Source organism: Choloepus didactylus, chromosome 13 (assembly GCF_015220235.1).
Source record: "Choloepus didactylus isolate mChoDid1 chromosome 13, mChoDid1.pri, whole genome shotgun sequence".
Taxonomy (NCBI): Eukaryota; Metazoa; Chordata; class Mammalia; order Pilosa; family Megalonychidae; genus Choloepus; species Choloepus didactylus.
Genome location: NC_051319.1, coordinates 77598620 through 77625938, shown reverse-complemented (window position 1 = coordinate 77625938; position 27319 = coordinate 77598620). Strand labels below are relative to the sequence as shown.

Here is a 27319-nt window from a genome sequence, read left to right as displayed (position 1 = left end):
CATAGCTCCGGGTCCTGAACAAACCCCCCCCCCCCGAGCCGGTGGACAACCCCCCCCACCCTTCACCCGCCACAGCCCCTATGCCGGGCCGGAACCGTGGGGCAAGTTGCAGCCCCGGTGCGCCCCCGCCCGCCCGCGCCCCCTCGCCGGCCCGGGGGCGCTTTGCCGCAGTCATTAATAAAGAAGGTCGCCAAGCTCACCCTTCCAAAAGTTGTTGCATGCGCCCCTCTCAGCCTCCCCGCACTGTACTCTTTAAAACACGACTGACCAACATGCGCAATCTCTCTCCCCAGTGCTGTGCATCTCACCACCCCCCTAACCTCCCCCACCCCCCGGCGCTGGCTTACCCCCCGGCGCTGGCTTCCTAGAACAGGCAGCCAGCAGGAGAGAGAGGGAGCGAGTGAGCAAGAGAGCGAGGGAGCGAGGAGCGCTGGCAGATCTGTTGCAAAAACACAAAATAATGCCGTGGAGATGCGCAGGGCCCATCCACCGGAGGGTGGATCTTACCTTGCTCCGCGGTGCCCTCCCGAGTGGCGCTGCCCTCGGCTACGCACCGCAGCGGGGGCCGGCGCCGAAAGGATGCTCCCGAAACCCGGAGCTCCTGGGGCCGGCGCGGGCGGGCGGGCGGGGGGCGCGCATCCATCCGGGGTCGCGGCGAGGGAGGGACCCGGGACCGCGGCGTCCCCAGCCCTGCGCCCCACCCGGGGACGGTGAGCCTGCGGGACCCAAGCCGGTGAGGCTAGGAGTGGGCTCAAAGTAACTCCATGGACGCTATTCGCTACCCCCCAAAATAGCCTCCAACTGCGATGGCCGCGGTCGGCACCATTCACCAACCCCCTGTGTATGTTTCTGTTTCTTTTTAAACCAAGACTTCCTTGTGATCTCTTTACAAAAAAAAAAAAAATGTGTTGAGGTGGGGGTGGGGGCGGGCGGGAGGAGCGAGGGTGGGGGAGTAGCCACTTTTTTCTTATTCACTCCGATCTCCGCTTCTGATACCCCCCTCCGCCCCCCCACCCCCATCCCACCGCCGTTGTTTGGCTCCTGCGGTGCATCCAGGTAGCGTTGCCGGCCCGGCGGAGAGGGTGCCCTGCCGGGCCGCCGGCCCACTGACACCTCGGGCTCGGACTCCCCACGGACTCTGGGGCGCCCCCAGCCCTCCCTGTCCCCAGGGCCGGGCCTGAGCGGCGGCTGCGCCCGTGCAAGTCCCATCAGGTCTGCTCACACTTCACACACACACACACACACACCCCGCCCCTCCACGCTCTCACTCACACTTTCTGCTCACACCCCGCCCCCTTCGCTCCCCAGACCCGGGCGGCGCCCCCCGCAACCTTAAAAAAATAAAGAAACAAGCTTATACTTAAAAAAATCTTTTGGCGCCATATTAATGACGTACTTAAAATTTGCCATTTCTCCCTGCGTCAAAAAGACGTTTCTTTGCAAATAACAGCCTGGAGGCGACACTCGCGGAGGGAACGAGGTTTACATTGAGCACCCCGCCCCCAGGGCTCCAGGGCTAGAAGACCCTTGCCCTAGGCCCATCTCTTCAATCACTGGTTTTAGAATGCGAATTGAATAAATCGCGTGGCGTTTCCCAGCCCAGCGCCAGAAGTGAGCAGAAAGTGCTAGCAGGAGCGGAGGGGAGGGGCGCGCGCGAGTCTGGGGGAGGGGGTGCGGCCCTCCACCCCCACCCACGCCAGATGGAAACTAACATCCCCGGCGGGGAAAACTTGAAATTGTGGGCGACCTCAAAAAAGGAGGGGCGGTCCGTAGAGAGGGTCCCTCACCGCCTCGCCGCCCCTCCCCCCACTTCCCCCCCCTCGGGTGTCTCCTGGCGCCCAGCGCTGCCCTGCATATCCGGGAGGGGGGGTGGGGTGGGGAACGCGGTGGTGGGTGGGTGAGTGACTGACTGCACATCCTGACCCCCGTGGGAGTTTTTCATTTGCTCCAGAGTAACCTCGTCCGCCTAGTTCACCACCCCATTCCCCAGGGCTCCTAAAGGGTTAAAAACCGAGGGGCAACTTCCAGGAGCTGGCACTTGGCGAGGAAGCAGGGCGCCCCTCTCCCCACCCTTCGCCTCCTCGCCCCTCCTCCTCCGGCTCCAGTTCCCGACTTGACCTTGTGGTGCACAAACAGTGCGCTCGGATCCTCGCAGTTTCTGGAAGAAGAGCCTGCGCTCGCCGGGCAGGCGGGCTGGCGGGCGGCTCCCGGGCGGTGGCGGGGCCTTGGGGCCGATCCCCGAGCCACACCCACCCAGCCCGCTGCGCCCGCCGCGCTCACCTTCTCTCGAGGAAGGAGAAAGGTTGGCCTCCGGGATGGGGACTGGAAGGTGGGGTGGGGGGAGTTGCAGCCGCCTCCGGATGCCCACAGCTGGGGAGGAGGTAGTCTGTAGTTTGGCCTCGGGCAGGGGAGGGTAGGAAAGAGACCTGGGAGCTGGGTCCAATATCCCCAAAGCTTCCTCCCCTTCCCCCTCTCCTTCTTGGCAGCCCCTCAAAGATGATCCAATAATTTTTTCAGTTCACCTTTGGCACCGGGGTGAGTTGTGAACCACCTTCTCTCTCCAAGACTGAAGATTGTTTATTCTTTCTTTCTCCTCCACCCCCTTCCACGGAAAGATAAATATTCAATTTACATAACATGACATTTATGTGACAATTAAGAAGATTCCCCGATGGAATGTTGTGAACACATTTGCTTATAGGAGAAATAAATCTAATAATAAACAAGCTCATAATAACAGCACAAATCCTCAGACAGGGAGGATTGTCTACACAACAAAGAGGGAGATGATGAATGCTGAAATAAGCACTTTTTGCAACAAGAAAGAACTATGAGCTCAAAGGGAGTCCCTGCAACATTTCTCTTCCTTGGCCTTCATTCACAAAGTCTGGCGAGGATGGCAAGAGAAGGGGTTGGATACCACCCGGCTCTGGCTTTCTGTGATCAATTGGTAGGATTTTCCCAAGCCCAAGTCAGTGCCCGGAAACAGGTGTCATGGGCTGTGGTGCAGTATCAAAATGGTTCAATTCTCAGATTCTAGCCTGGCTGTGCCTCAGAAGCTGTGTGGTTTGGGCAAGTGAATTCATCTCTCTGGGTCTCATTCCTCATCTGTAGAAGGGGGTGGTTTGCGGGTTCCTGAGGTCATGTGTTCATATGTACATATATGTATATATGTGCAGGTACATACAGGTAAAGCAGGGCCTGGTTCAGAGTTTTCAGTAGGCTGTTCCCTGGTGCCTGTGCTTTGGAAAGGTGAATGTGCTCTCTGAAGACTCTTAACTCTGGAAACCTGGGGGCAATGATTTCTGTCTTACCCTCTATGAGGGCACATACAAGATGTTCCAAAGGGGAGGGCCAGGAGAAAAAACCTTGATGGATAGTGAACTTGATGGTTGAGGTCCAGGCAGCAGTCTAGGCACAGAGGGGATGGGGGTCGCCAGTTGATAATAGCACAGTTCCAGGGGTCTGCTCTAGTTGGCTCTGGTTCGGAAGGATTTGCATGCAGGAGAGGACAGATCAGGCTCCCTCCTCCCAGGTGTCAGGATCCCATGAACTAGAATGGGAAAATGCCTTGGTCAGCAGTTATAAAATGACCTAGAGGGAGGGGAGGAACATTTATAGAGCATCTGCTTTGTGCTCATAAAAATCCCATCTTACCTGTTCAGGAAGAAACTTACCAACGGTCACATAACTTGTAAATGTTGGCAAGATTAGCACCTAGATCCACCAGATCCCAAGATTTGTGTGGTTCCCATTTAACCACACTGCCATAAATTTTTAAAAAGTACTAGTAGTATTGGTTTGATTGGGGTTGGGGCCTGATTGCCATGTTGGCAAAAGAGAACAGAATTTTAGTGGCTGTGTTTTGCCCCTGAGGTGATTCTCTGAGCTTGGGTGAGATCTAGATAGACACCTTAAAGGGTCCTTGGAAAACACCTCTGGTTTAAGTCTGGAAACCCCATCAGGACTCTTGGGTTCTCACAGGCATCTGCTGTGAGAGGTTAACCTTGGAAATGTTAACATAATGATAACAATGAGGCTAATTATAACTCCTTAATCTTTATTAAAAGTCTCACAAATCATTCATTAACTTTTTACAGAGTAAAAAAAAAGAGAAGAAACAGTTCTTGGAGATATAATCATTCATTTATTCAGCAAATATTAATTGAGTGCCTCCTGTATGCCAGGCACTGTTCTACACTCTGTGGACACACAAAACAAACAAAACAGACAAAAATCCCTGCCCTGGTCTCATGGAACTTACTTCCTATTGGAAGGAGATACATAATAATAATAAATTAATTGAACATATGCTATGTGTGAAGGTAAGTACTATGGAGAAAAAAGTAGGACTGGGTGATAGGAAGATAGCAATTTTAAATAGGGCGATTAGAGAACCCTTCATCTGGATGTGGCTTTTTAGTAAAAAAAGGTGGAGTGAGCTGTAAGGGTTAATGGGGGAAGATCATTCTAGGTCAGAGGTTCTTAACATGAATTCTTAAAAGGGCTGTGAGTCTTTTAACAGGTCTGTGGATAGAATTCAGATCTTGACCTTAGATGGGAAAACAATTTAATTTAGCATAATTTTCAATTATGAATTCAGGAACAACTTACAATGGTATTAGCACTTGTGACGTTGCTAGTAGAAATCACAGATATTTTCATATCACATTACAGTTGTTGCAGGTATCTTAAAATACCATTACACTCATCTCTACTTCAAAATTATGCTGCTAGCTCTTATAACTTAATGAATTAAGAAGCATATAGATTACTATATAATACATGTTTGAAGTACTCTGAGAGTTGAATTTCAATATAATTGGTTTTCTTTGTGATTTGTGTAATTTATTTTGTAGATTAAAAAATTATTATGTTCAGCAGTCCACAGGCTTCACAGACTGCCAGAGGAGTCCATGACACCAAAAAAGGTTGAGAACCACTGTCACTGCAGAGAGATCAACAAGTGCAAAAGCCCTGAGGCATTAAGGTGCTTAATACATACAGGGAGGGGTATATCTAGGGCCCTGTAGGGAATGGTTAGGAATTTAGCTTTTTGCTGGGATTGAGCTGGGAAGCACTAGAGAGTTTTGAGCAGAAGAGTGACATGATCTGAGTTACTGGATTTACAGGTCACTCTGGCTGCTGCGTGGCAAACAAACTGAAGGGTGTCAGGGCAGAAGCAGGAATACCAGATAAGAGGTCACTTCAACAAAGCAGGTGAGAGATGAGGTTAACATGGACCACCAGGGTGGTAGCCGTGGAAGTGGTAAGAAGTGGTTGAGTTCTTTGTGTATTTTGAAGGTAACTCTGACAAGATTTACTGACGAATTAGCTGTGGGGCATGAGAGAAGGAAAGAAGTTGAGGATGACTTCAAGGGTTTTGCCTTGAGCCAATGGAAGGATCAAGTTGCCTTTAACTGAGATGGGGAAATGTGGAAAGAGTAGACTTTGGGGGTGGCTGAGGAACTCAATGTTGGACATGTTAAGACTGAGATGCCTAGTAGCATCTAAGTGCAGCCATCCCAGGGGCAGCTAGACACAGCAGTGTCAGTTTAGGATTGAATTCTGGGCTGAAGATATAATCTGAGAGCAGTCAGCAGATGGAGGGTATTTAAAGCTATTTGAGATCACCAAGGAAGTGAGTGTAGAAAGAGAAGAAGCCAAGCGACAGTGCCCTTAGACACTGGAAGGTTAAGAGGTCTAGGAGATGAAGAGGAATCAGCAAAGATGTTAAGTAAAAGAAGCATCTAGGCAGCTAGGAAGAAAGTCTGAAGAGTATGATGCCCTGGAAGTCCTAGTGAAGAGAGAGTTTCTCAGCTGAATGAAGGCTAAGAACTGATCAGTAGATTCAGCAACTTTGAAGTCACTGGTGACCTTGACAAGAGTCTTGTCAGTGGAGTGGTGCAAAGAAAAGCTTGATTGAAGTGGGTTCAAGAGAGAGTTGGGAGGTTTATACTTGTTACCAGCTTGTTCCAAGATGCTACCTGAAAATGAGATATCCTTTATATGTGTATATCTTTGTGAATGGGTAAAGAGATAGATAATCATGAATCTGTAGAAATTCAATTCAAACAGCTTCTATTGAGGATCTTATTATTGGCATGGTAATGGATGCCACAGATACCAGGGGAAATAAAATACATTCACTGACTTGCAATTGTTCACAGGAGTTCACAGTCTAGCAAACCTCTTTGACACCTGAAATACTCACAAAGCAATACATCGGGCTAATGATACACAATCTGGGCATCAGCTTTTCCAGTGTAGTAGGCATTAGGTTTAAGACTGAATTCCAGTGTCAAGAAGTCCTGGGTTGGAATCTGGTTTCTGTCTTTCACTAGCTCTGTGACTTTGTATGTCACATAACCTCTCAGTGCCTCGGTTTCTTCTTCTGTAAACTCAGGATGCAATAATTTCCAAACTTTAGTGTGTCTGGGATGCAGATTGCTGGGTCTCATCTTCAAAGGTTCTGAAAGTGTAGGTCTGGAGCAGGGCCCAGGAATGTGCATTTTTAAACAAGCACCTGGTCATTCTTGATGCCTTAGGGCTTTGAACCACACTTTGTGAAGCACTGAGAGCATGTCCATATGGTACCAAGCACTGGCCTGTCACTCAGCAATTGCTCATTAGACAATAACCATTCTTCCAGGAGCCCTTGTTAGGAGCAAAAATCCTTTCAAATAGCTAGACGTTTATGTCCAGAGGCAGAGCTCCAGCAGACTCTAAGCACCCTAAATTGAGAAAGTAGCATGAAATTTGTTTAATATTCATTAGTTGAATATTTATTGATTGCCTACCATGTTCCAGGCAGTATTTAAGGGCAGGAGAAACAGAAAATGTCTGACAGTAATTTGACTGAATCATCAAGGTAGGCGGAAGCCCCGGATGTAGTTAGCCATGCTCCCCAGCAGCCCACCTCTCTGCCAGGTGGGAAGTCCTCATTTGGATTCCCAACCCATGTCCACTCACTGGCTGCTTAGGGCAGTGCCTGTCCAGTGGTAGCATGCAGACGCATCACGTGGGATCTCGGTCAAGTACAGATTATGGTACACTGGGTCTGGGGTGAGGCCTGAGAGTCTGCATTTCTAACAAACTCCCAGATGATGCTGATACTACTGGTCTACAGGTCGCATGTGAAATAACACAGGTTTATAGGGTTAGGAAGATTGGGTCCCAACACCTGCCCTAGCCTTACAGTTCCTAGGGAATCCTGAAGGGAAAGGGTACAGTCTGGGAAGCACTCTGAAGATGTGCTGATTGCCCAGGTACAAGTGAGGTTTGCACACACTTTATTCTGTCTCCTGTTTCTGGAATCCAATCCTTGCCTGTCCTCCCACGTCTGGTCAGTGACATTAAATGGTCTACTTTAATGGAGGATGAACATTCATTCTGTTTGTCAGCAAATATTTCCTGGGCACCCACTATGTGCCAAGCACTCTGAAAAACACATAATGTGGTGTTCTCAGGAGAGAACAAATCCAGCAGCTTCTCCCTCCTGGGTGCCAAGACAGAGGCTGCTGCTGGGTTTTGGGATGGGGGGGCAGAAGAGGTGGGCATAGCTGCCCAGGGCTGTGTCTGGCTGAAGACATTGCCCTAGGAAGATCCAGACTTGGCTCTTACTGGGGTCCACTACAAATGCATGCCTGGGAGAGGCACCCCTCTGTAGCCTTTGCCAGCTGGTTCAGAGATGGTACTGACCAGCCCCATGAGGTATCTAGATGATGTGCAAGCCAGGCCACCTGTTCCTTGTCAGACTTTCAGAGCCAGTCCAGTGGCCACAGATGGCAGAAGGCAATGAAGATCCCTGGGGCCTCCAAACGCCTTCCCAGAAACCGGCAGCAGGCAGTAACTCCAGCCAAGTCGGGGGCCAGCTCAACCAGAGTCAAAGTGTGAGATGCCCCACTCTGAGCTCAGGGGCCCTGCCCAATCCAAGAACCATCAAAAACCAAAGATCGCCAGAACTACAGCCAGGACTCAGAGGCCCCCATCACCTGCCAGATCAACCTGGAGCTCTATGCCTCTTAAGTCTACAATGTCTTACTACTATGACCATCATGAGGTGGTTTTGAAGAACTTTGCCAAATATTTTCTTCACCAATTGGATGAGGAGAGGGAACATGCTGAGAAACTTATGAAGCTGCAGAACCAACAAGGTGGTCGAATCTTCCTTCAGGATATCAAGAAATCAGAACAAGATGACTGGGAGAGCAGGCTGAATGCAATGGAGTGTGCATTACACTTGGACAAAAGGGGGAATCAGTCACTATTGAAACTGCACAAACTGGCTACTGACAAAAATGACCCCCACTTGTTTGACTTCATTGAGACACATTACCTGAATGAGCAGGTGAAGCCCATCAAAGAGTTGGGTGACTATGTAATCAACTTGTGCAAAATGGCATGCTGGATTCTGGTTTGTCAGAGTATCTCTTTGACAAACACACTCTGGGAAACAGTGCTGATGAGAGCTGAGCCTTATGCTGTCTTCCCCGGGGCCACAGGGTAACTTCTGGCAGTGCATATCTGTTGGGTTTACCTTTACCTTTTCTACAAGTTGTATCAACATCTACCAAGTTCATTCATTTGTACCATTCCTTCAAATGAAGTAATTTGGTACATACACACACACACACACACACACAACAGCACCAAAGGTGCTGGCTCCAAGTCAAGTTGAGTAATGTAAGCAAAACCCCACCCAAGTGAGAGTGAGGTCACAGCCTTTTCCCAGAGTTTCTGATAAATCAATGCAAATCTCCCCCATCTGATGTCTTACAAAGCCCTTTCCCTGTGTTCACGGATGAGTTCACAGCCGAGTTGGAGTTAATTCAACTCTATTAGAAATAAAATGTATTTGACAAGTACCTATACAAGCAAGGCTGTATCCTAGGGCAGTGAGGGCTACAGGAGAACTTTCAAATCCAGATCACGTGTTCAAGGGATTTAGGCCCATTTAGGAAGACAGGCCCTACGTATATACAAGATGGTCATGGTAAAACAGGCTATCTTAGGAGCCTGATGGTGTGGCATGGTCAGGGAAAGTTTATGGAGAAGGACCTGGAGATGGATCTGTGTATGAATGGCATTTCAGATGAGACGGGGTGGGAGGAGGAAGGGGGAATAGAATGGAAGTTGCTCCAGAGAGATGGATGGCATCTGCCTGGTTCACAGGAGGACAGTGGGGTGTAGAACATGAAGCTAACAGCTGACCCAGAGTTACTGTTGAGGAGGGAACTGCTCTTTGTACAGGAAAACCTATTAGTGAGCTGCTTGCGGGTGAAAAGTGCGACTCGGCAATTGCCCCAAGCTGGAAGGAGCTGATGAGAGCCTGCTAAGTACTTGCAGGGCTGGCATAGAGGCTCTTAGACCCAGCAGTTCGACGTCTAAGAATCTCACCCAGAGAGGCTCTCTGATATGGGCACAAAGAAACCTGTTTAAGGATGTTCATTACAGGCTTGTTTGTAACAGTGAAAAACTGGAAACAACTTGAATGTCCATCACAAGAGGACTGGCTAAATAAACCACAGCGCAAATAGAACAAGGCAGCAGGGAAAGAATAGCATGGCTTTGCGTCTACGTGGAGAGAGCCTTAAGAAAAGTGTTAAGTGCAAAGCAATTTCCTGGTAATGTGTACAATATGATCATGGTAGTGTTAAAAAACACCTACCAGGCAGCGCACCCGGCGGTCCCGCGGATCTGTCTCTTGCTTCAACAGTGTTTGAATGGAATAGTCCTGGGGACGCTTCCCCCACATCTTCTGCCTCGGCCACCTTCCAACTGCCTCTCCAGTTGCAACCTCCGGGACCAACCTCCGGGCCAGCTCCTGTTTCCGGGACCAGCTAACACCGTTTCTCTGTGTGGTTAGCTCCTCATTGTCGACCAACCATGAGCTCTCAGATCCGTCAGAATTATTCCACCGATGTGGAGGCATCTGTCAACCGCCTGGTTAACGAGCATCTGCAGGCCTCCTACACCTACCTCTCTCTGGGCTTCTATTTTGACCGTGACGATATGGCTCTGAAGGGCGTGGACCACTTCTTCCGCAAGTTGGCAAAGGAGAAGCGCGAGGGCGCCGAGCATCTCTTGAAGATGCAAAACCAGCGCAGTGGCCGTGCCCTCTTTCAGGATGTGCAGAAGCCGCCCAAAGATGAGTGGGGTAATACCCTGGAAGCCATGGAAGCCGCCCTGGTCTTGGAGAGGGGCCTGAACACGGATCTTTTGAAACTGCATGCCTTGGGTTCTGCCAACACCGACCCTAACCTCTGTGACTTCCTGGAGAACCATTTCCTAGATGAGGAGGTGAAACTCATCAAGAAGATAGGCGACCACCTGACCAACCTCCGCAGGCTGGATGTCCCTCAGGAGCGGCTGGGCGTCCCTCAGGAGCGGCTGGGCGAGTATCTCTTCAAAAGGCTCATCCTCAAGCACGACTAGGAGTCTCTGGAGCCCAGAGGCCTTTAGGGGGCCCCTCTGCATTCCCCTGGCATCCAGGCTTTTGCCTGAGCCCCTTCCTCCAGCCAGGAGACATCTTTTTAACCAGCCACCCTGCCACTCTCTAACAAGTTCTGAAACGAGTGTAAATAATAAAGCTTTTTGCAGCAGAAACAAAAAAAAAAACACCTACCAAACAAAAATCTACATTTTTATATGAACACACCAATACACGTGTATATATAATTTCATGGAAAAAAAAGGTCTGGAAAGATACCACAATGATAGTTGCCTGTGTTAAAGTGGAGAGGGTGGGATTGGGAAGGGGTGAGGGTCTTAGGTAGGGGCTGTGGAGCTGGAGAGAAAGAGTTGACACTGTGATTGCTGGGGGATCCCCCCAGGGGCCCTCTGCATATGGGCAGTACTGATTTCCCCGCAGGCGCTTGGAATCCTCCAGGAACAGAAGTGAAGACTGTTGGGGTGGTGGGGACAAGTTCCCCCAGCTCAAGGATGGGCTAGAGTGTGGTTCTGGTGGGCAGGGTCAGGAAGCCTACTCACTGGTCTAGCCCCAGTGCTGACCCCTGTATGGCCTGGAGCCTGTTGGGCCCTCTCTGGGCTCCTCCAGCTGGGCCATTCCAGAGCCTTCTCATGGAGGTTGGGCTCCAGCAGGCACACGGAGAAGCCCTGCTTGGTCTTCAGCTTGCTGGGACATGGGCATGGATCAGACTAGAGAAGTGGAATGCTTTTGCTGCTGATTTTGCAAATACCAAAAATGTTGGAATGGCTTTTTAAATGGATAAGGGGAAGATTCCAGAAGAATTGTGAGGCTCTTGATAGAAAAGGCCTAAACTGCTTTGAAGAGACTGTGGAAGTATGGACTCTAAAGATACTTCTGACGAGGACTTGAACAGAAATGATCAATGTGTTGTTGCAAACTGGAAGAAAGGTGATCCTTATTTTAAAGTGGCAGAGAATTTGGCAAAATTGAGTTTCTCTCTCTTTCCTCTGCAAGTGTGGGGGCAGAAGAAATTGAGTTTCTGGGTGGCTTGGTCTGGAGGGGCCCCTCCCTTGACAGGTGGAATACCATTTCTTCCCAAAACATTTGGGAACAGTTCGTTAACTGGCAGGCCCTACGCAGTTATTGAGAGCTCACTGAGTGAGGGCTCTGAGATAGGCATGAGGGAAGTAGAGACTGACTAAGGCCAGGGCATGGACCATACACCCGCAGAGATGCTGGTGTGAGCTGTGCTCAAGTTCAGATCTGTTCTGCACACCCTTCCCATGGCTGCTTGGGGCCCAGCCCCGGGCTGGCTATAGGCTACAGAGATGTATTAGATGAGGTCCCTGCCTGGGGATGCCACAGGATGGGGAGGGGGTGCACTTGGATTTGAAAGGGTCAGGTCTGTGGACAAGATCAGGGCTCAGTCTGGGGTCAGCAGCAGCAAGGCCAGCTGGCCCTGAGATGCCTCACCCCAGTCAAGGCTTGTTAATGTTGTCTTGGCCCTGACCAACGTCCCAATGCCAGGAAATTCTTTGGGGTATAAGTATAGCTGCTTTGGAGGGCTCTGGCAGGTACTGGTGAGCAAGCTGTTCCTCCTTTAGGGCCTTGGACAAAGGGCCTGGGGTGGCCTCGGGCATTAAGACCATTGGACTTCACAACGGGCAGCTTAGCAAATGGGAAGCTGCCTGCAAACGTGCTGGGTCTCCAGCCAGGGTGCTGGGGAGTGGCTTGGACAGGAATAGGCACTGGATACCTGTGCAGCAGAGATGCTTGGAAACAAGGGAATTCTTATAGAGCTGATTCCCAGCTAGTCCAACTCCGGGCACATTATCCACCTAACACAGCTCCTCTAGGACAACTCTACTGAAAAAGGAAAACCTGCATTGCCCTGGCAGCCAGGTGGGGCAGGAGAGGCAGATTCCTAGGAAGCAGAGGGGACCTCATTGGGCAGGGGGACTGCCTTGGAGAGCCTCTGCCACTGGGCTTCCAGCTCCTTACCTCCGTGATCTTCCAGTTCCCTCAGAGCACAAGAAAGCAAGCAGCCCCTGGGTGTTCAGTCCCCTGGCTAGCCAGGCTGGGAAGGAATGCCCCAGGAGGAGCAAGCACCTCCTGGCCCTGGAAGCCTCACAGCCTAGGTGGGGAAGTGAGATTCTTACACTGGAAACCAGATGAGGTAAAACATGAGTCAGTGCTGAGGTGTCTGCTTTGGCCCTGCATGTGGTGGTGGGGGAGCCAGGAAGGAGCTGCAAGTGTGGGGGCAGAGGAAAGAGAGAGAAGCTCATGCGCATGTGTTTATGTGTGCACGTGTACATTTGTGTGTACCCACGTGTGTGTGTTTATGTGTGTTGTGTGTCTGCATGTGCCCACACATGCCTGATGTCCCATCTCTGGAGTCTCTGTCTTCTGTGCTATTTGCCCAGATGACCTAAAAATAATTTCCCTTTAACTTTAGGATTTGTTATTTGATGCACAAGATGCTTGCCCAGAGGATATGCTTTTCTACCCACACTTTATCTAAGATCAAGTTGAAATGAGTCTGCATTATTTATGCATACTCAGGATGGCTAGTGAGCGAAAGGCAGGCTGGAACAGCCTGGATTTGACTGGACGCTCTTTACAAAAATGACCCCTATGTGGATAACAGAATATTGGACAGTGTGTACATATTGATGATGATGGTATTGATAGTATTGATGATGATGGTGATGATGATGAAGGACCCTATATGGCTACCAGGGGTGCTGTCAGCCCCCTCTTTCACCCACACATGACATAGAATAGGTCACATAGTAGTCACTCAGTAAATATTTATTGAATTTACTTCAGGACATTGAGAAAGAATGTTCACACACATGACAAATGTGCCAGTATGGAGGGAGATGATTGATACTTCATCATGGATAAAAGACAACCAAACGACAGATTGAAAGGGGGTTGGTTCATGGAGGCAGTTTATCAGATAGATGGCTGAGGGGTGATGCAGTGATCAGATTGAAAGAATAAAGCCATGGAGGAATGATAGGTTGATTAATAACTTGTTGGTATTTGAAGAAAGATAAATTGTGACCAGGTGATAGGTCAATACATCCCTGGTCAGATTCCAAATAGGTTGGTAGATAGGTAAACAGAAAGGTAGTGATAGAGTGAGACAGGCCAGAGGAGGAGAGCAACTATGGTAGGCAGAATAATGCCCCCCAAAAATATCTACACCCTAATCCCCCAAACCTGAGAATATGTTCCATTACATGATGAAAGAGACTTTGCCATGATGTGATTAATTTAAGGACCTTGAGACGGGGAGCTTATCCTGGATTATCCAGAAGGGCCCAGTGGAATCATGTGGACCTCTCTCTGTCTGTGCTCCGGCCTCCCCTCCCTTCTTTGCATTTCTTCATCATGCCAAACTCATTCCTACCTCAGGGCCTTTGTGCTTGCCATTTCTTCTGCCTGCTCCTTTTCACCTCTCAGAACTCAGCTCAAATGAGAGTTGCCTCTGCTTCCAGCTTTTTGTCCTGGAGCCTTGAGTACACTCCATTCCTGGGGCCTGGGTTAGGGCGATGGGTTGTCCGAGCTCCCGGCCTGCCCTGGCTGGCACCCTCCCCAGCTCTGAGCCCTGCCCAAGGCTGCGGGATGTAGCGGTGTGCATGAGTCATCAGGCTACAGACATGGTCCCCTTGTTGGAGGGACACGAGCAGTTATGCTGTTGGCAAACTCCAAGGGCCAGTAGCCCAATTGAAAGGGAAGGTTAGGAATTTCCCCAAGTTATTCCAACTCACTCAGGAAGGGGAGGACCTGGAGAGTGGAGGAGCTGGGATCAGTCTGGGTGGCTGAACTGCAGGCTCTCTGGGGTCTTCTGAGTGCTCAGCCCATGCTAGGCCAGGATGTTGAGGGAAAGATAGCACCCCCCACTTTCACAGGGGCTCCTTGCCCTTTGGTCCCTCCTTCATTCACCTCACATTTACCCAGCACCCACGAGGTACCAGGCACCGTGCGGCCCTGCTACAGGCCAGGCCCTGCCCTGAAGGAGCCTCCAGTCTAGTTGGGGAGAGAGGCTGCCCCATGAGCTTTACAGCTCCACTGGCTAAGTGCTCAGAGATGGCACAGAGAAGCTGCACTTGGACCCACCCAATTGGAGGAGGTAATGAGTCCTGAGGGCAGTGGAAAGGCTAGTTAGAAAGGAAGGGGTGGGAGGGCCTTCCAGGCAGTAGCCACAGCCTGGGAAAAGGCATGGAAGTACGAAGGGCCCCGGGCCAGAGCTCTCCTCTGTCTGCTAGCTCAAACCCACAATCTTTCTACACATTTCCTCTGGGTGGCTTGCTGGGCTTATATCTTGGCATGTTCCCACCTCCAGCTGCTCCCACAGTCCCCTTGCCTTGACAATCTGCAGGCCCCCTCCTCAGCAAGCCCTCGTTGACACAGACTTGGAAGTGCTGTTGCCTTCCTCTGGTTTCTGACACCCTAACCATGTGAGGGCTCATTTACACTGCTATGCAGTGTCCATTGCATCTCCACCTGTCCCTTTTAGCCTCTTCCTCGCCTGGTGCTAAGCCCAGGATCAGGGAGCTGGAGGCCTTGAGTCCAACCCCTTAGCCATTTCCAAATTCCTCCTGCGACATCCCTGCTCAGGCTTTTGGCCTATGCTTGGAAGTTCCCTTGACAGGACACTCAGCACCTCTGGGGCAGAGCATCTAACCTCAAACAGCTCTGACTGTTGAACAGTCTTCTTGCTGTGGGCCACACTTGGTCTCCCAGGAGCTCCCTGGGAGTTTTGAGCACCCCCTGCACTCGTCCTACCACCGCCACCCACGGGGCCCATTTGATCCCACCAGTCACCAGGGCTGCTGTGGGGCACTGCCTGCCTGAGGCAATTTGAGAGGCTTGCAAAGGGCTCCCTGCCCCAAACGATCTCCCTCACCCACCTGCTGCGTGTCCAAAATCCACCATTAGCAGCAAGTCTGACAGCACCAACCCCTGATAAGGGCCAATGCCCTGTGCGTTGGGGGTATAGTTGGGCAGGAACTTGCCTCTGGGAGTCAGGTAGGCTGGTGACAGCTCACTGAAGTCCTGCAGGAGATTTGCCACCCAAGAGCAGGAGGAGCTGAAGAAGATAGGGATATCCTGCAGAGCTTAGTCCAGAGGCAGTGGCTGGGGGTGGAGGAGGAAGCTGGGGGCAGGAGATACACTCAGGCTGCAGGATATGAACTAAGCTCAGTCTCTTCCTTCTCTCCCTCCCTCCTGTGTCCAATGCCTCCTTGGCTGGGGAATATCCTCCTCCATACACTCCCAGCCGCTGGACTGTTTGTGGCCTTTGGACTGGGGAAGCACTAGGGCTCCCAGGCCCCACACCCAGCCTGGCAGTCACAGGGAGCAGGGAGAGGCCCAGAACTGTCACTCCCTGGGCATAATCCCACAGTGTCCTGGACTGGCCAGTCCTGTTCTGCCCTTTCTCCCATGGGGAGGAGCTGGGGGCAGGGCCAAGGCTGGGGCTGGGGGTAGGGAAGAGGGTGGGGCCAAGACAGGGCTGGAGGCACTGTGCTACCACTTCCCTCAGCCCTGCATATGCCCATGGTTCATACTCTGTACATGGGGCCCTGGGTGAGGTTCGGCTGCCTGGGATGCTCCTCTTTTCCTGCCACAGGGACTGGAGGGTAGGATGGGGAGTGTGCTCACTACAAGAGCCCAGGGGTTCTAAAAAGGCTCATTTGGAAAGGTGAGCCAAGCCATATCTAATAATGAACTATTTCACGTTTGCAATAATCAAGTCTAGCTTGGGACTGCCCAAAATAGCCCGATAATAGAAGCCAACAAAACGTCTCCAAGGATGGCTTTGGCTCTCAAGACCTGGGTGTCCGGTGCAGGCCCAGGTGAGGTTCAGAATGTTAGCCTCAGTCCCTGCACCCAGCTTGCAGGCCCCCTGCCTCCACCCTAAGATACCAGCCTGAGTCTGGCCCCTGGTAAGTCCTCAGGCTAATGAAGCTTCTGGAACTCCCACCCTTAGCAATCTCAGCCAGTGTCCACAGATATGAACAAAGTCCTTTTTAGATTAAGGGCTTCCTGGAGGATTACGGTGACCCAGAGTTATCCAAGGGCTTTGCTAAGCCTGCCCATAGGAGAGAAGGCATCTCCCTACCCGGGCCTGAGCCTCTGGTGGGCATCCAGGCAGTGGCCTGGGGTAGCTGGGTTGATTTCCTCCTCCAGGGTCATCTACCTGCTAAGTTACTGTGGACAGCTCTGCCCCTGCCCTGGTGAGCACAACCTGGGCACACCCTCATGGGGCTTGGTCCTCTGCTAAGGGTGGTTAAGCTCTGTGTAGGTGAAGAGGGAGACCAAGCAGGGCTCAGCATGGGGCTGGTGGTTTAAGGTCTGATCCCTGATCGTGGCACCCATGCAGACAGAGACACTCAGGGTGGGCTGACCTTTGCTCAGAAAGTAAATGCTCAGCTCCTGCTCTGCAGCAACATCCTGCTGGGTGTCCAGTTTCCTCACCAAGTCCTCAGTGACCATCGGGAGAATCTGTGGGTGTGATCTGCCTTGTCCCAGGGCAAAATCCCCAAGCACAGACAGACCCTAGACTTCTAAACATTCTCTGGAGGTTCTTGTGCAGCACCAAGAAGGGAGAACAATTTTGCCCCATCCCCACCCCCAACCTACCCTTGATTTCTCTGGAAAACTTATCCTTCCCTTTCTGTTGCCAGTGAGCTCCTGAGCCAAAGTCCACACCCCCAATCCCCAAAGCCGCAGTCTAACACAGCAGTTAATGCCAGCGCCGCCACTTGGTAGCTGTATGATCTTGGGCAAGATACTTAACCTCTCTGGGCTTCATTTGTTTTGCATAAAATGCTAATGATAGTACTTATCTTTGGTGTCATTGTGAGAAGACATAGTGTCTGCTTAACAAACAACACATGGTATGATTATTGTCATTATATATGGGTATCTGCTTTACTCTGCCCTGCCCCTCCAGCCCCCTCAATCCAGACCTGTCACCTTCCTAAAGCCTCTGCTGCCTGAACTGGGCTGACTGGTCAGGTCCTGCTCCCAGGAGAGCAGAAGACAAAGATGTATATCTAAGTGACCCTCATGCCTGGAAATAAAACCAGAATGAGTCCTTTAGAAACCTGGGGCGCTGCCATTTGGGTCACCATCTGCATTCTTAATTCAAGAGATTTCAAGAATCAGCATTTCTGTGGTAGAAGCCAAAGCCAAGAAACAGAATGGGTAGGGAGTCACTGAAGGCCACACAGAGAGCCCAGGCCAGAGCTGGGTGAGAGCCGAGGTTGACCTGCCACCCAGCTTTCCTCCCCGCCTGACTCATCAGCTCTCATTTCTTCAGAAGCTCCCGGGAAGCCCCACTCTGGAGCTTTCTTGTTCAGAGAAAGCAGCTCCTGAGGCAAAGTGTCGAGCCAGTCCCCTGGGCCCGGAGCCCTGAGCTCCCCGGGCAGACCCACAGGCTGACTGAGACGTTACCGGAGCTGATGATTCAACTTCCTGCCTTTTGAGAGCGCCCAGACCACAGAGATTTTCTCGAATGGAGGAGGGGGCATCTCCCTGCCAAGGGCCAGCCAGAGCAGGGCAGGGCCCCACCATAAGTCCCAAGGACTAGGTAGTGCATGGGGCAGGCCCTGGGGGGGGGGGGGGGGCCACACTAGGACCCTGGCTGGCTGCCAGCCCCTCTCCAGATTGAGGATTACCACTTAGGGTGACAACAGTCCTGGTTTGCCTGGGATGGTCCCGGTTTGAGCACCAAAAGTCCTGCATCCCAGGAAACCCCTCAGTCCTGGGCAAACTGGGAGAGTTGGTCACTTGATTACCTCCATGTGGTAGGACAAGATTTACCTCCTAAGTGATTTTGGAAAGTCTGGGCCCCAGGACAGCACATTCTAGAACAGGGATCAGCAAACTTTGACCTGAGGTTCAGCACTGGTTCATGCATGTTTTGTACAGTCCACAAGCTAAGATAGTTTTTATATTTCTAAGTGACTAAAAATAAAATTAAAGAAGAAGATTTTATGATATGTGAAAATTATATGAAATCCAAATTTCAGTGTCATATAAAGGAAAACAGCCACCCCTATTCATTTAGATATTGTCTATGGTTGCTTTCGCAGTACAAGGCAGAGTTGAGTAGTTGCAACAGAGCATATGGACCTCAAAGCCTAAAATATTTACTGTCTGTCCCTTTACAGAAAAAAGTGTGCTGACCCCTGCTCTAGAGGCAGGCAAAGGGTGGAGATGCTTCACCTGGCCTGGGAGTGTGCATGCACGCATAGGGGGTGATGCTTTTGTGAAGCATTGTGGGAAGGCGAGAGAGGCTGGAGGAGTGAGCAGGATGGCACAACACTAGTCCAAGATTGAACAGATAAGCTATAAGGTAGGGACAAAGCATGGGTTTTAAGGCTCATTTTGCCCATCTCTACAGTGTAATGAAGGAAGGGAGACCGTGCTTCTCTCTGGCTTCCATGCCTAGACTTAAAAGTTGACACAGTTCTCCTGTCCTATAGCTCGACCACACCAGGGGCTTCTGTGTGGCCTATGGCAGGTCCCTGCCCCCCTTGGGCCCAACTCTGAAACTTCTACAGCACACAGAATGGGTACATATCTGTCTTCAAGGCAGATCTAGATCCCACTCCCAGGACTGGAAACCCCCTTCCCTTCAGCCTTTCAACAACGGTCAGGGAGCACCTACTGTGTGCAAAGCACTCTTAGGGCCTCCTAACATCAGAATGGTCCAGTGGAGTTCTCTTTCCTTTCATCCAGACATTTGGAATGGGGAGCTCTCCTCTCTGAGAGAAGATGTGGGTGGGGCCATTAGCTCCACAATGCTTCTCAGGTGAACATTGCTGGAAACCCCGCAAGCTCCAAATCATGTCCTGAATGCTGTGGAGCTGAACCACCAGGTAGATGACAATCTGGGAGAGCTCAGACCATGTAGAAAGATGCAAGTGAAATTGGGACCCAATGCCAAGTCTAAAGCAGCCCCAACTCAGCCCCTCTGCTCACTCCTTGCCCTAACCCTACAAAAAGAGGCACTTCCCTTTTCCTTCCAGGGGACTGGAGAAAAGGTTTGTCCAAGCAGCACAAGGTTCGTGGAAGGGTTGTGGGAAGCCAGCCTTGGTGTGGACTGTCAGGAGCCCCAGCTCAGCACCTGCAGTGGGGTGTTTGGTGTGCTCACACGAGACTAGGTTAGGCCTTTTGAGCTCCTCCTGTGTGCCCTCCAGTACTCCCAGCTCCCTCCTGGGACATTCACTCCACCAGGCCTCCTCCTTTGGCTTGTGTCCCCATAGCTCAGGTTGCCCAACTTAGGTAATGGGACTTCTGAGATCCCAAATAACAAAGGATCAGTATGAAGACACTGCAGAAGGATATGTCCAATTTTCAGGCTGTGTGTGGAGTTCCTGCTTGGGTGGGCTGACTCCGAGTAGTTATGTTTTTTAAGTAAACTTTCTTATCAGAATAAAATATGCATACAGAAAAGTGTACAATTCCTAAGTATATGACTCCTGGGAACACACCTGTGTAACTATCACCTGTAACCAGAAAGAGGACATCACCAGTCCCCGAATAATCCCCTGTGCCCTCTCCAAGTCACTGCCCACAGGGGTAACCACTATCATGGCCTCTGTTACCATAGATTAGTTTTGCCTATTTTGGAACTTTATGCAAATGGAATCTTAGCAGGATGTACTATTTTTATGTCTGGTTTTTCTTGCTCAATGTTATGTTCATAAGATTCATCCATGTTGTTGAGTATAAAATGCTTTGCTCAGTCTCACTGCTATATTCCATTTTATGAATATACCAGAATTTAATTATTAATTCCACTGTTGATGGGAATTTGGCTTGTTTCCAGCTTTGGCCATTACAAATAGTACAGGTCTTTTGGGACGCATATGTGTGCTTTTCTGCTGGGTATATATACTTAGGAGTGGCCCAAGTTCAGTTTTAGAGGATTGTGCTAAACAGTTTTCAAATTGATTTTAGCTGAGGGCTAATTTTTTTTTTAAAAAAAGCACAGGCTGAAGCTTCAGGTGATGTTTCCAGAACTACTTATATTGGTGGGAAAGCAAAAGTGTCATAAAAAAATGACGCTCATGCAGCTTTCAGGGGGTGGGGTGGGGGGCACACTCAGCCTGCCAATTAACTCTACTGAGCTCAGGCTTGTGGGAGGTTGTGGGGGTTGTTGGGGCCTGCAGAGTGCACACAGTGCCAGGCCCTTGACCCTAGAGGCAACAGAGACCTGTTCAGGCATCACTGGGCCTGCAGTTTCAGAACCTCAAATCAGAACATGGGGTCTGACAAAGGGACAGAATATTTGAAGCAAGGGTCATCCTGGGAAGTCATTTTTCTGACTGTGGATAAGAATAGTGAGGCTCCATGCAGAGTCAGGCATCCCAACATCATCACATTATGCCATAAATACAAAAGGGCCCTACGTGCCCGAGCAGGTCCCTCCACCTGTGCCAGGGCTGTTCTACCTGTGCAGTTGACATAGCAGCTCAGGACTACTGGGGGTCTGGCAGGCTGTTCCAGAACCTGGTGGAAAAGGTCCTGATGGTCCCTTTTAAGGCGGCTTCTCCCTGGTTTCCTTGCCACTGTCAACACCTCCAAGAAAGGTTTCCCAAAGATGGGGCCTGCCTCATGCCACCCTCACTGGCCAAGCTCTCCACTCCTTAGAATGGACAAAGCTGACTGGATCCCCAAAAGGATCTCATCTCTGTATCTTACTTGGGAAAGAGGGTGGCTCCCTTAAGGTTTAAGTGATGCTTTCCGTCACTTTGAAGGGCTGCTCATTAAGGGCGAACACCATGGTTAGCTCACTGACCACTGCTGGAAGGGATGAAGGTCAACCAGTGCCACGGCCCTCTCCAGCTTCTGAGTCATCATTGTGAGAGGCTACTCACCCTGAAGTGTGTCTTTGAGGAGACTCGGGTCGGGCAAGGCCAGGAGTTCCTAGTTTTAATTACTACACTGATGCCAGGAATACTTTTAGAATAGACTTAGGTTGGTTTCAACAACTCTACCTAGACAACTTTTGTTCTTGGCCATATGTCCTCCTAGTCATTGCTTCAGCCACGTGATCAGATTGTTTTCAGACCATGCACCTCCATAGCTGGCCTATTTGGACTTACTGCTGAAATTTGGTGAGGCTGGGGGATGTCTCAGGCTATCAGAGTCCTCTCATCCAGAGACCTGGACTCTGGGTCCATGCAAGAGTTGCTGAATAACCCTGGCTATCAGTCACTGGTCCCTCTGTATTCCCATCTGCAAAGTGGGATGATTGTGGGGGACTTGCTTTATCATGTGCCAGAGAGAAGGCCCTATGTATTTCCTTGTGGACATTCCCAAGGAGTTGGCTCCAGGCTTGTGCTTTGTTGTGTTGGAGAGAATCAACTAGAACTTTTTTAGCTGTAAGTGACATAAAATTCCCCCAAACTAGCAAAAGGGATTGATTGATGGATGGATAGATTGATTTTACATAATGGACAAGTTCAGGGGCTTCAGGCACAACTGGATCCAGGAGCTCAAGAAAACTGTCATCAAAACCAGGTCATTCTTCATCATTGTTTTTTTTAGGGTTGGCCCTGTTCTCAGATTCTTTGTGGTGGCAAGACAGCTGTCAGAAGCTACAGGCTGACACCCTCACACCTCCAAGTCCAGGTGAAAGAAGAACATTTCTTTCTGGTATTAGCTCTGACCATGGCTTGGCGTGGATCACATGCCGATTCCTAAACTATGCAACTCTGATTGACCAGGCCTGGTTGATGTCAACTCTCAAACCAGGAAATTAACTCTACCTGAAGTACATGAGCTAAAAATGATAGAGAAGTAGTTTCCCAGAAGAAAAATTGGGCTGTTACCACCAAAATTGTAGGCAGAGGGAGGAGATGGATGCTGAGAGGGAAAATCACAACGGTTTTCATCAGGGAGCAGGAGTAAATGGGCAGGATTCCTCGGATCTTGGGCTTTATAAGGCATCAGTATATTGATGTGCAGCCTCAAGATACAGTGAGAATGCTAGATACCCTCCACCTCCAAGAAAACTTTGGGTTGTCACAGAAGCCTGCAGGTATTGCCCATTCCTTTGGGACTGGGTATTTCATGGTTAATCAGCATGTAGTCTGTGTACACTGAATCCTCAAGTGTCTTTCCATTCTGTCTGGAGTAGGGATGAAATGACCCATGCCTCCTTACTCTCAATGTACTGTGGTCTATTTGAGGGCAGAGGTGACAATGCCCTGCCTTCTGTATCCTCAGCTGTGCCTAGGCACATTTGGAGGCAGAGCCCACCTCCCACCACAGAGGCAGAAAGTACCACAAACACACTTTTCCCAGCCTGGGACTTTAACAATCAGATACATGGGCTCCAGACTATGACCCAGGAACTAGTGGCCCAAAGAAGCAGGGGCCACAGAAGGTCCTCTGTGGTGGTTGCAGCAGGCTGGAGTTCCCAGGATGGTGGAGAAGTTGCACCTGAGGCCCTGGGCAGGATGCCCACAGTCAGCCTGCAAAGTCTAGGGCATGATGGTGGCGGCAACAGTGGCGGCAGTGAGGTTCTCATTGGTCAGTTCTGCAGCGTGGCTCAGGGCCTTACTTGTGGCTGTGTAGCCACTCGTCCTATTCCTCTGCTCTCTTTTAGAGAGTCTCTGAACTTCTCAATATCCTTTCCAGGAATTCTTTTTCTGCTTACGTCAGATAAGAGTCAATTTCTGTTGCTTGCAGCTAAAAATGCTGACTGTTACAATCCTTGAAGCAGGGCATCTGGATTAGCCCCTATCTCAGATGGATAAATTGAGGCTTAGATACTGGCCCAAGCTCATCCAGAACCCTGGACTGGCAGGTGGGAACCCAAGCAAGAAAGGACTTTCTCACAGATAGAGCTACCTGTTACTAGAGGTATGCAAACCAACCCGGGGAGATTTGAGGGCCAACCAGGATAACTCCAGTTCCCTTCTTCCTCATGGAATACACGTGTTATCATCTGCTCAACCCAGATTACTCTTGGTGAACACCAAGGTGTTAAGGTGAAAACATAACTCCTGGTGCTGCAACTTCAAGATCCTCCAATCTCTTTATCAGCCTGCCTGTCCCTGGCCCATGACACAGCTGCCATAGTCCTACTTCCCAGAGAAAAGTCATGGCATTTATTGGCCTCCGTCTCTTTAATGAAAAAGCCCCTACACCAAACAAATGCAGGCACAGACATTTGCAACTAATTATGGTATTGCTGATCAGTCAACTTTCATTGCAAATTGCATGTTGAACTTGATAGTGGGCGAGTCATGAATAAACTGGTTGTCTGGCAAAGTGACACAGGCACACAGGACTAGATTAATAATTCAATTTAGACTCATTCAGAGACGCTGAAGAAGAGGAAAAAGCAGGTAAGCATTGCCCCAAAATGGCTTGTTTCCTGGAGTACCCTCCTGCCAATTGCCTGGCTTCTAAGGGAAACTGATCCTGCTTTAGGATCCTGCCACACTGGGAGACCGCAGGGCATTGTGTATTCCAGCCCTTAATTCCTGGTTTACAAAATTGCAGCCTTGAGTGGTGTGGGGAGGGGAAGACTGCCCGGTGTTTCCATCAGCTGCTGAGAAGCCCATTCAGGAGGCTCCTTGGAGGCATCACTGCTGCTGAGAACAGCAACCTTGCCTCTCAGTTGTGGGTGCTGGGTTGGGGAGACATAACCCTCCTAGGTGGGTTCCCAGGCAGGAATGACCCCAGAAGGATGAGGCCAGAAAAGGGGGGTGAGGAGTCAGAGGGACCTTATAGAGCTCCCCACTTGGACTTACCAATGGGCATCCACGCCACCCCCATGGAGTCCTGGCGAGCTATAAAACCCAGAGCTAGGACAATCCCAACTTGGCTTAGAGGCCACAGGATGGATGGAGGATGGTCTCATCATTTGGCCTTCGGCAGTCCTGGAATGTGTCACTGTATCCTCTTGTACCTGGGCGGGGGGGGGGGGGGGGTTGGCAGGAAGGAGACACAGAGAACAGGCATGATTTATAGGTGTCAGGGGCAGGGACCTGTATACCTGTGAGTGTTGGAGGTGCAGTCACAATTGCCACCTCAAGCCTGGCCAGGAGTGCATCACTTGAGCTGGCTCAGCCAGCCCAAAGTGGAGAGCAAGTCAACCAGCCACAAATGTTCACTGAGCCACTGGCCCCACTCCAACTGTCCTCACTCCATAGGCCTGTAGGTGGGAAGGGTCTCAGTTTTTATCCCTAGATTGGAGTTGGTTTAAAACTCCAGTGTCTACAGGAAAGCGCGGCGTGAATGGACAGGGGAGGACCAGCAAGCCTGGGCCCGATTTGAAGGGGGCGGTCACAGTTCAGCTTCAGCCAACCTACTGGAGACACTATGAGTCTGGAGTTCAGGAAAAACATTCAGGTGTAGTATATAAATTTGGAAGGCATCAGCAACAGAATGGTATTTAAAGCCAAGACACTGAAGGCAATCATTAAGGAACTGAGTGTGCACAAGAAAAGAGAAGTCCAAGGATGGATTCTTGGGGCACCCCAAGCCTTGGAGTTGAGGGAGATGAGGAGGTGTCAGCAAAAATCTAGGAGTAGCCAGAGAGGTAGAAGGGAAACCAGGAGGGGGTGGCAATGATCTGGAAGCCGACAAGGGAGTGATGAACTCTGAGATGCTACATAGAGGCAAATATGGGGGGGCCTGAGAACTGGCCATTGGAGTTAGCAACATGGAGAGTCCTTGACAGAGGTAGTTTTGCTGTCCTGGTGGGGGCTAAAGCCTGATCAGAGTGGGTGGAAGAAAAGAAGGGAGGAGAGGAAATGAAGGCAGCAAGCAGAGTCAAGTCCTTCAAGGAGTTATGCTATAAAGAGAAGCAGGGAAGTAGGTTGAGAGTTTGAGGGGTATATAAGGTTAGAAGAAGGCTTTTTTCTTTAAGACAGAAAAATTACAGCATTTTTATCTGCTGATGGAAATAATCCTGGAGAGAGGGAAATTTTGATGATGTGGGCAAGGAAGGGGATAAATGTTGGAGTGTAGTCCTTGAGTAGGCAGGTGGGAATGGCATCTGGTGCACACAAAAAGAGGACTGCCCTTAAATAGGAGCAAGGACGGTTCACCCATGTTAGCAAAATGGAAGGCAGAGTGATGGGCACAGATGCCTGTGGGTGCGTGGGGGGTAGTGGCGGAGCCTTGGGAACTTCTCTTCTAAGGGCTTCTATTTTCTCAGCAAAATAGGAAGAGGTTGTCAGCTGAGAGTGAGGTGGAGGAGGAGGTGTGAAGCAGTCGTCTAGGAGAGAGGTTGTGAATAGACTTGGGGGATGTAGTATGATTGCTGGGCAACTTTTAGGTCTCACTTAAGAGCTGTGGCCATTAATTTAAAGTGACACCAGTCAGCTCAGTTGTGGGCTTTTCTTCATCCTGGTCAGCCTCGGGGGTGCAGGTGTGGAGTGGGAAGACGGCTGGATTAACCAGTGTCGTGAGGGCCATGGGAGCGTGTATAATACTAGATCATGGACTCTATGATTATGGGTGAAACTCGGCAGGTGAACTCATTGCCCTCCCCCCTACATGGGACCTGACTCCCAGGGGTGTAAATCTCCCTGGCAATGCAGGATATGACTCCTGGGGATGAATATGGACCTGGCATCATGGGATTGAGAACATCTTCTTGACCAAAAAGGGGAAGTGAAATAAAACCAAATAAAGCTTCAGTGGCTGAGAGATTCCAAATGGAGTCGAGAGGTCACTCTGGTGGACATTCTTACACACTATATAGATAACGCTTTACAGGATTTAATGTATTGGAATAGCTAGAAGTAAATACCTGAAACTATCAAACTCCAACCCAGTAGCTTTGACTCTTGAAGATGATTGTATAACTATGTAGCTTACAATGGGTGACAGTGTGATTGTGAAAACCCTGTAGATCACACTCCCCTTATCCAGTGTATGGACAGATGAGTAGAAAAATGGGGACAAAGACTAAATGAAAAATAGGGTGGGATGAGGGGATGATTTAGGTGTTCTTTTTTACTTTTATTTTTTATTCTTATTCTTATTCTTTCTGGTGTAAGGAAAATGTTCAAAAATAGATTGGGGTGATGAATGCATAACTATATGATGGTTAACTGTGAACAGTTGTTGTACACCATGGATGATTGTATAGTATGTGAATATATCTCAAAACTGAATTTAATTAAAAAACAAAACAAAACGAAACAAACAAACAAAAAGATCACAGGCGAGGCGCAATGAACATCTGCCTGGATCAATGGCTCCTAGAGGCCAGGAAGAATTATTGGGTTTTGGGTTCTAGAGGGAGTGAACTGGAAAGACAGGCAGTATTTATGGGAGAGTGAGATGCATGAAATTGAGATGATGAAGGGATCGCATTTACAGACAATGACTAGTTCACAGTCGAACTATGGGAGGGAGAGCTGAGGTACTGCAGAAGCGAAGATCATGAAGAGAAGGCCAAGGGGCCGAGAAACCTGTTCATCTTTGTGAATATGAAATCATCGAAAACTAGCAGGAGTGGTGTTGGAGAGGGTGACTGTGGGCTAGAAGCTAAGGTCTTTAAGGAATAAGGAGGAGTGACCAGGGGGTCTATAAATAATGCAAAAAAAGAAGAAGAATAGGTAGGTTTGTCTGATTACATGATATTCAAAGCTGGGTGTTTCTAAGGCGATAGGATGTCAAACTAGCAAGAAGGGTCAATGAGAAGCCAAGTGGGTACCTCCCTACCCCTAGACCAAGGGACACAAAGACCCCAAGAAAGAAAACAGCCAGTGCTTGAGAGGCTGCAGGGGAAGCAGAGCCCAGTTTTCCAGTTGAACAAGAAAAGCCAAGTGGACATTCAGAAAAGAGGTTGAGGATATGAGGGATTTTACTGATGCCAGACCATGAGTT

At 49.9% G+C, this 27319-nt stretch overlaps 2 protein-coding genes, 1 long non-coding RNA gene and 1 pseudogene across 6 annotated transcripts in view; 2 read left to right on the top strand and 2 right to left on the bottom strand.

Annotated features, from left to right (window-relative positions):
- The window catches only part of JADE2 (jade family PHD finger 2), a 48970-nt gene extending 46670 nt beyond the window's left edge, over positions 1 to 2300 (bottom strand). The window contains exon 1 of one of the 4 annotated variants that reach the window (XM_037800692.1): positions 2281 to 2300. The gene's annotated coding sequence lies outside the window, so the exon portion shown is untranslated. Of the gene's footprint in view, positions 1 to 200; positions 274 to 507; positions 858 to 2118; positions 2143 to 2280 lie in introns of those variants that run through there. The other 3 variants (XM_037800691.1, XM_037800684.1, XM_037800689.1) reach the window with 3 other exon arrangements.
- A 2938-nt stretch (positions 2301 to 5238) lies between these two features.
- LOC119507761 lies at positions 5239 to 8681 on the top strand (annotated as a pseudogene).
- Positions 8682 to 9130: 449 nt separating this feature from the next.
- On the top strand, positions 9131 to 10615 carry LOC119507551 (ferritin light chain-like). The gene has a single exon (XM_037800694.1). It carries the CDS (start codon positions 9889 to 9891, stop codon positions 10435 to 10437), a length of 549 nt encoding a protein of 182 aa, XP_037656622.1. The 5' UTR covers positions 9131 to 9888; the 3' UTR covers positions 10438 to 10615.
- A 13041-nt stretch (positions 10616 to 23656) lies between these two features.
- The window catches only part of LOC119507596, an 82504-nt gene continuing 78841 nt past the window's right edge, over positions 23657 to 27319 (bottom strand). The window contains exon 5 of the long non-coding RNA XR_005211325.1: positions 23657 to 24383. This is a non-coding gene — a long non-coding RNA (uncharacterized LOC119507596). The remainder of the gene's footprint in view (positions 24384 to 27319) is intronic.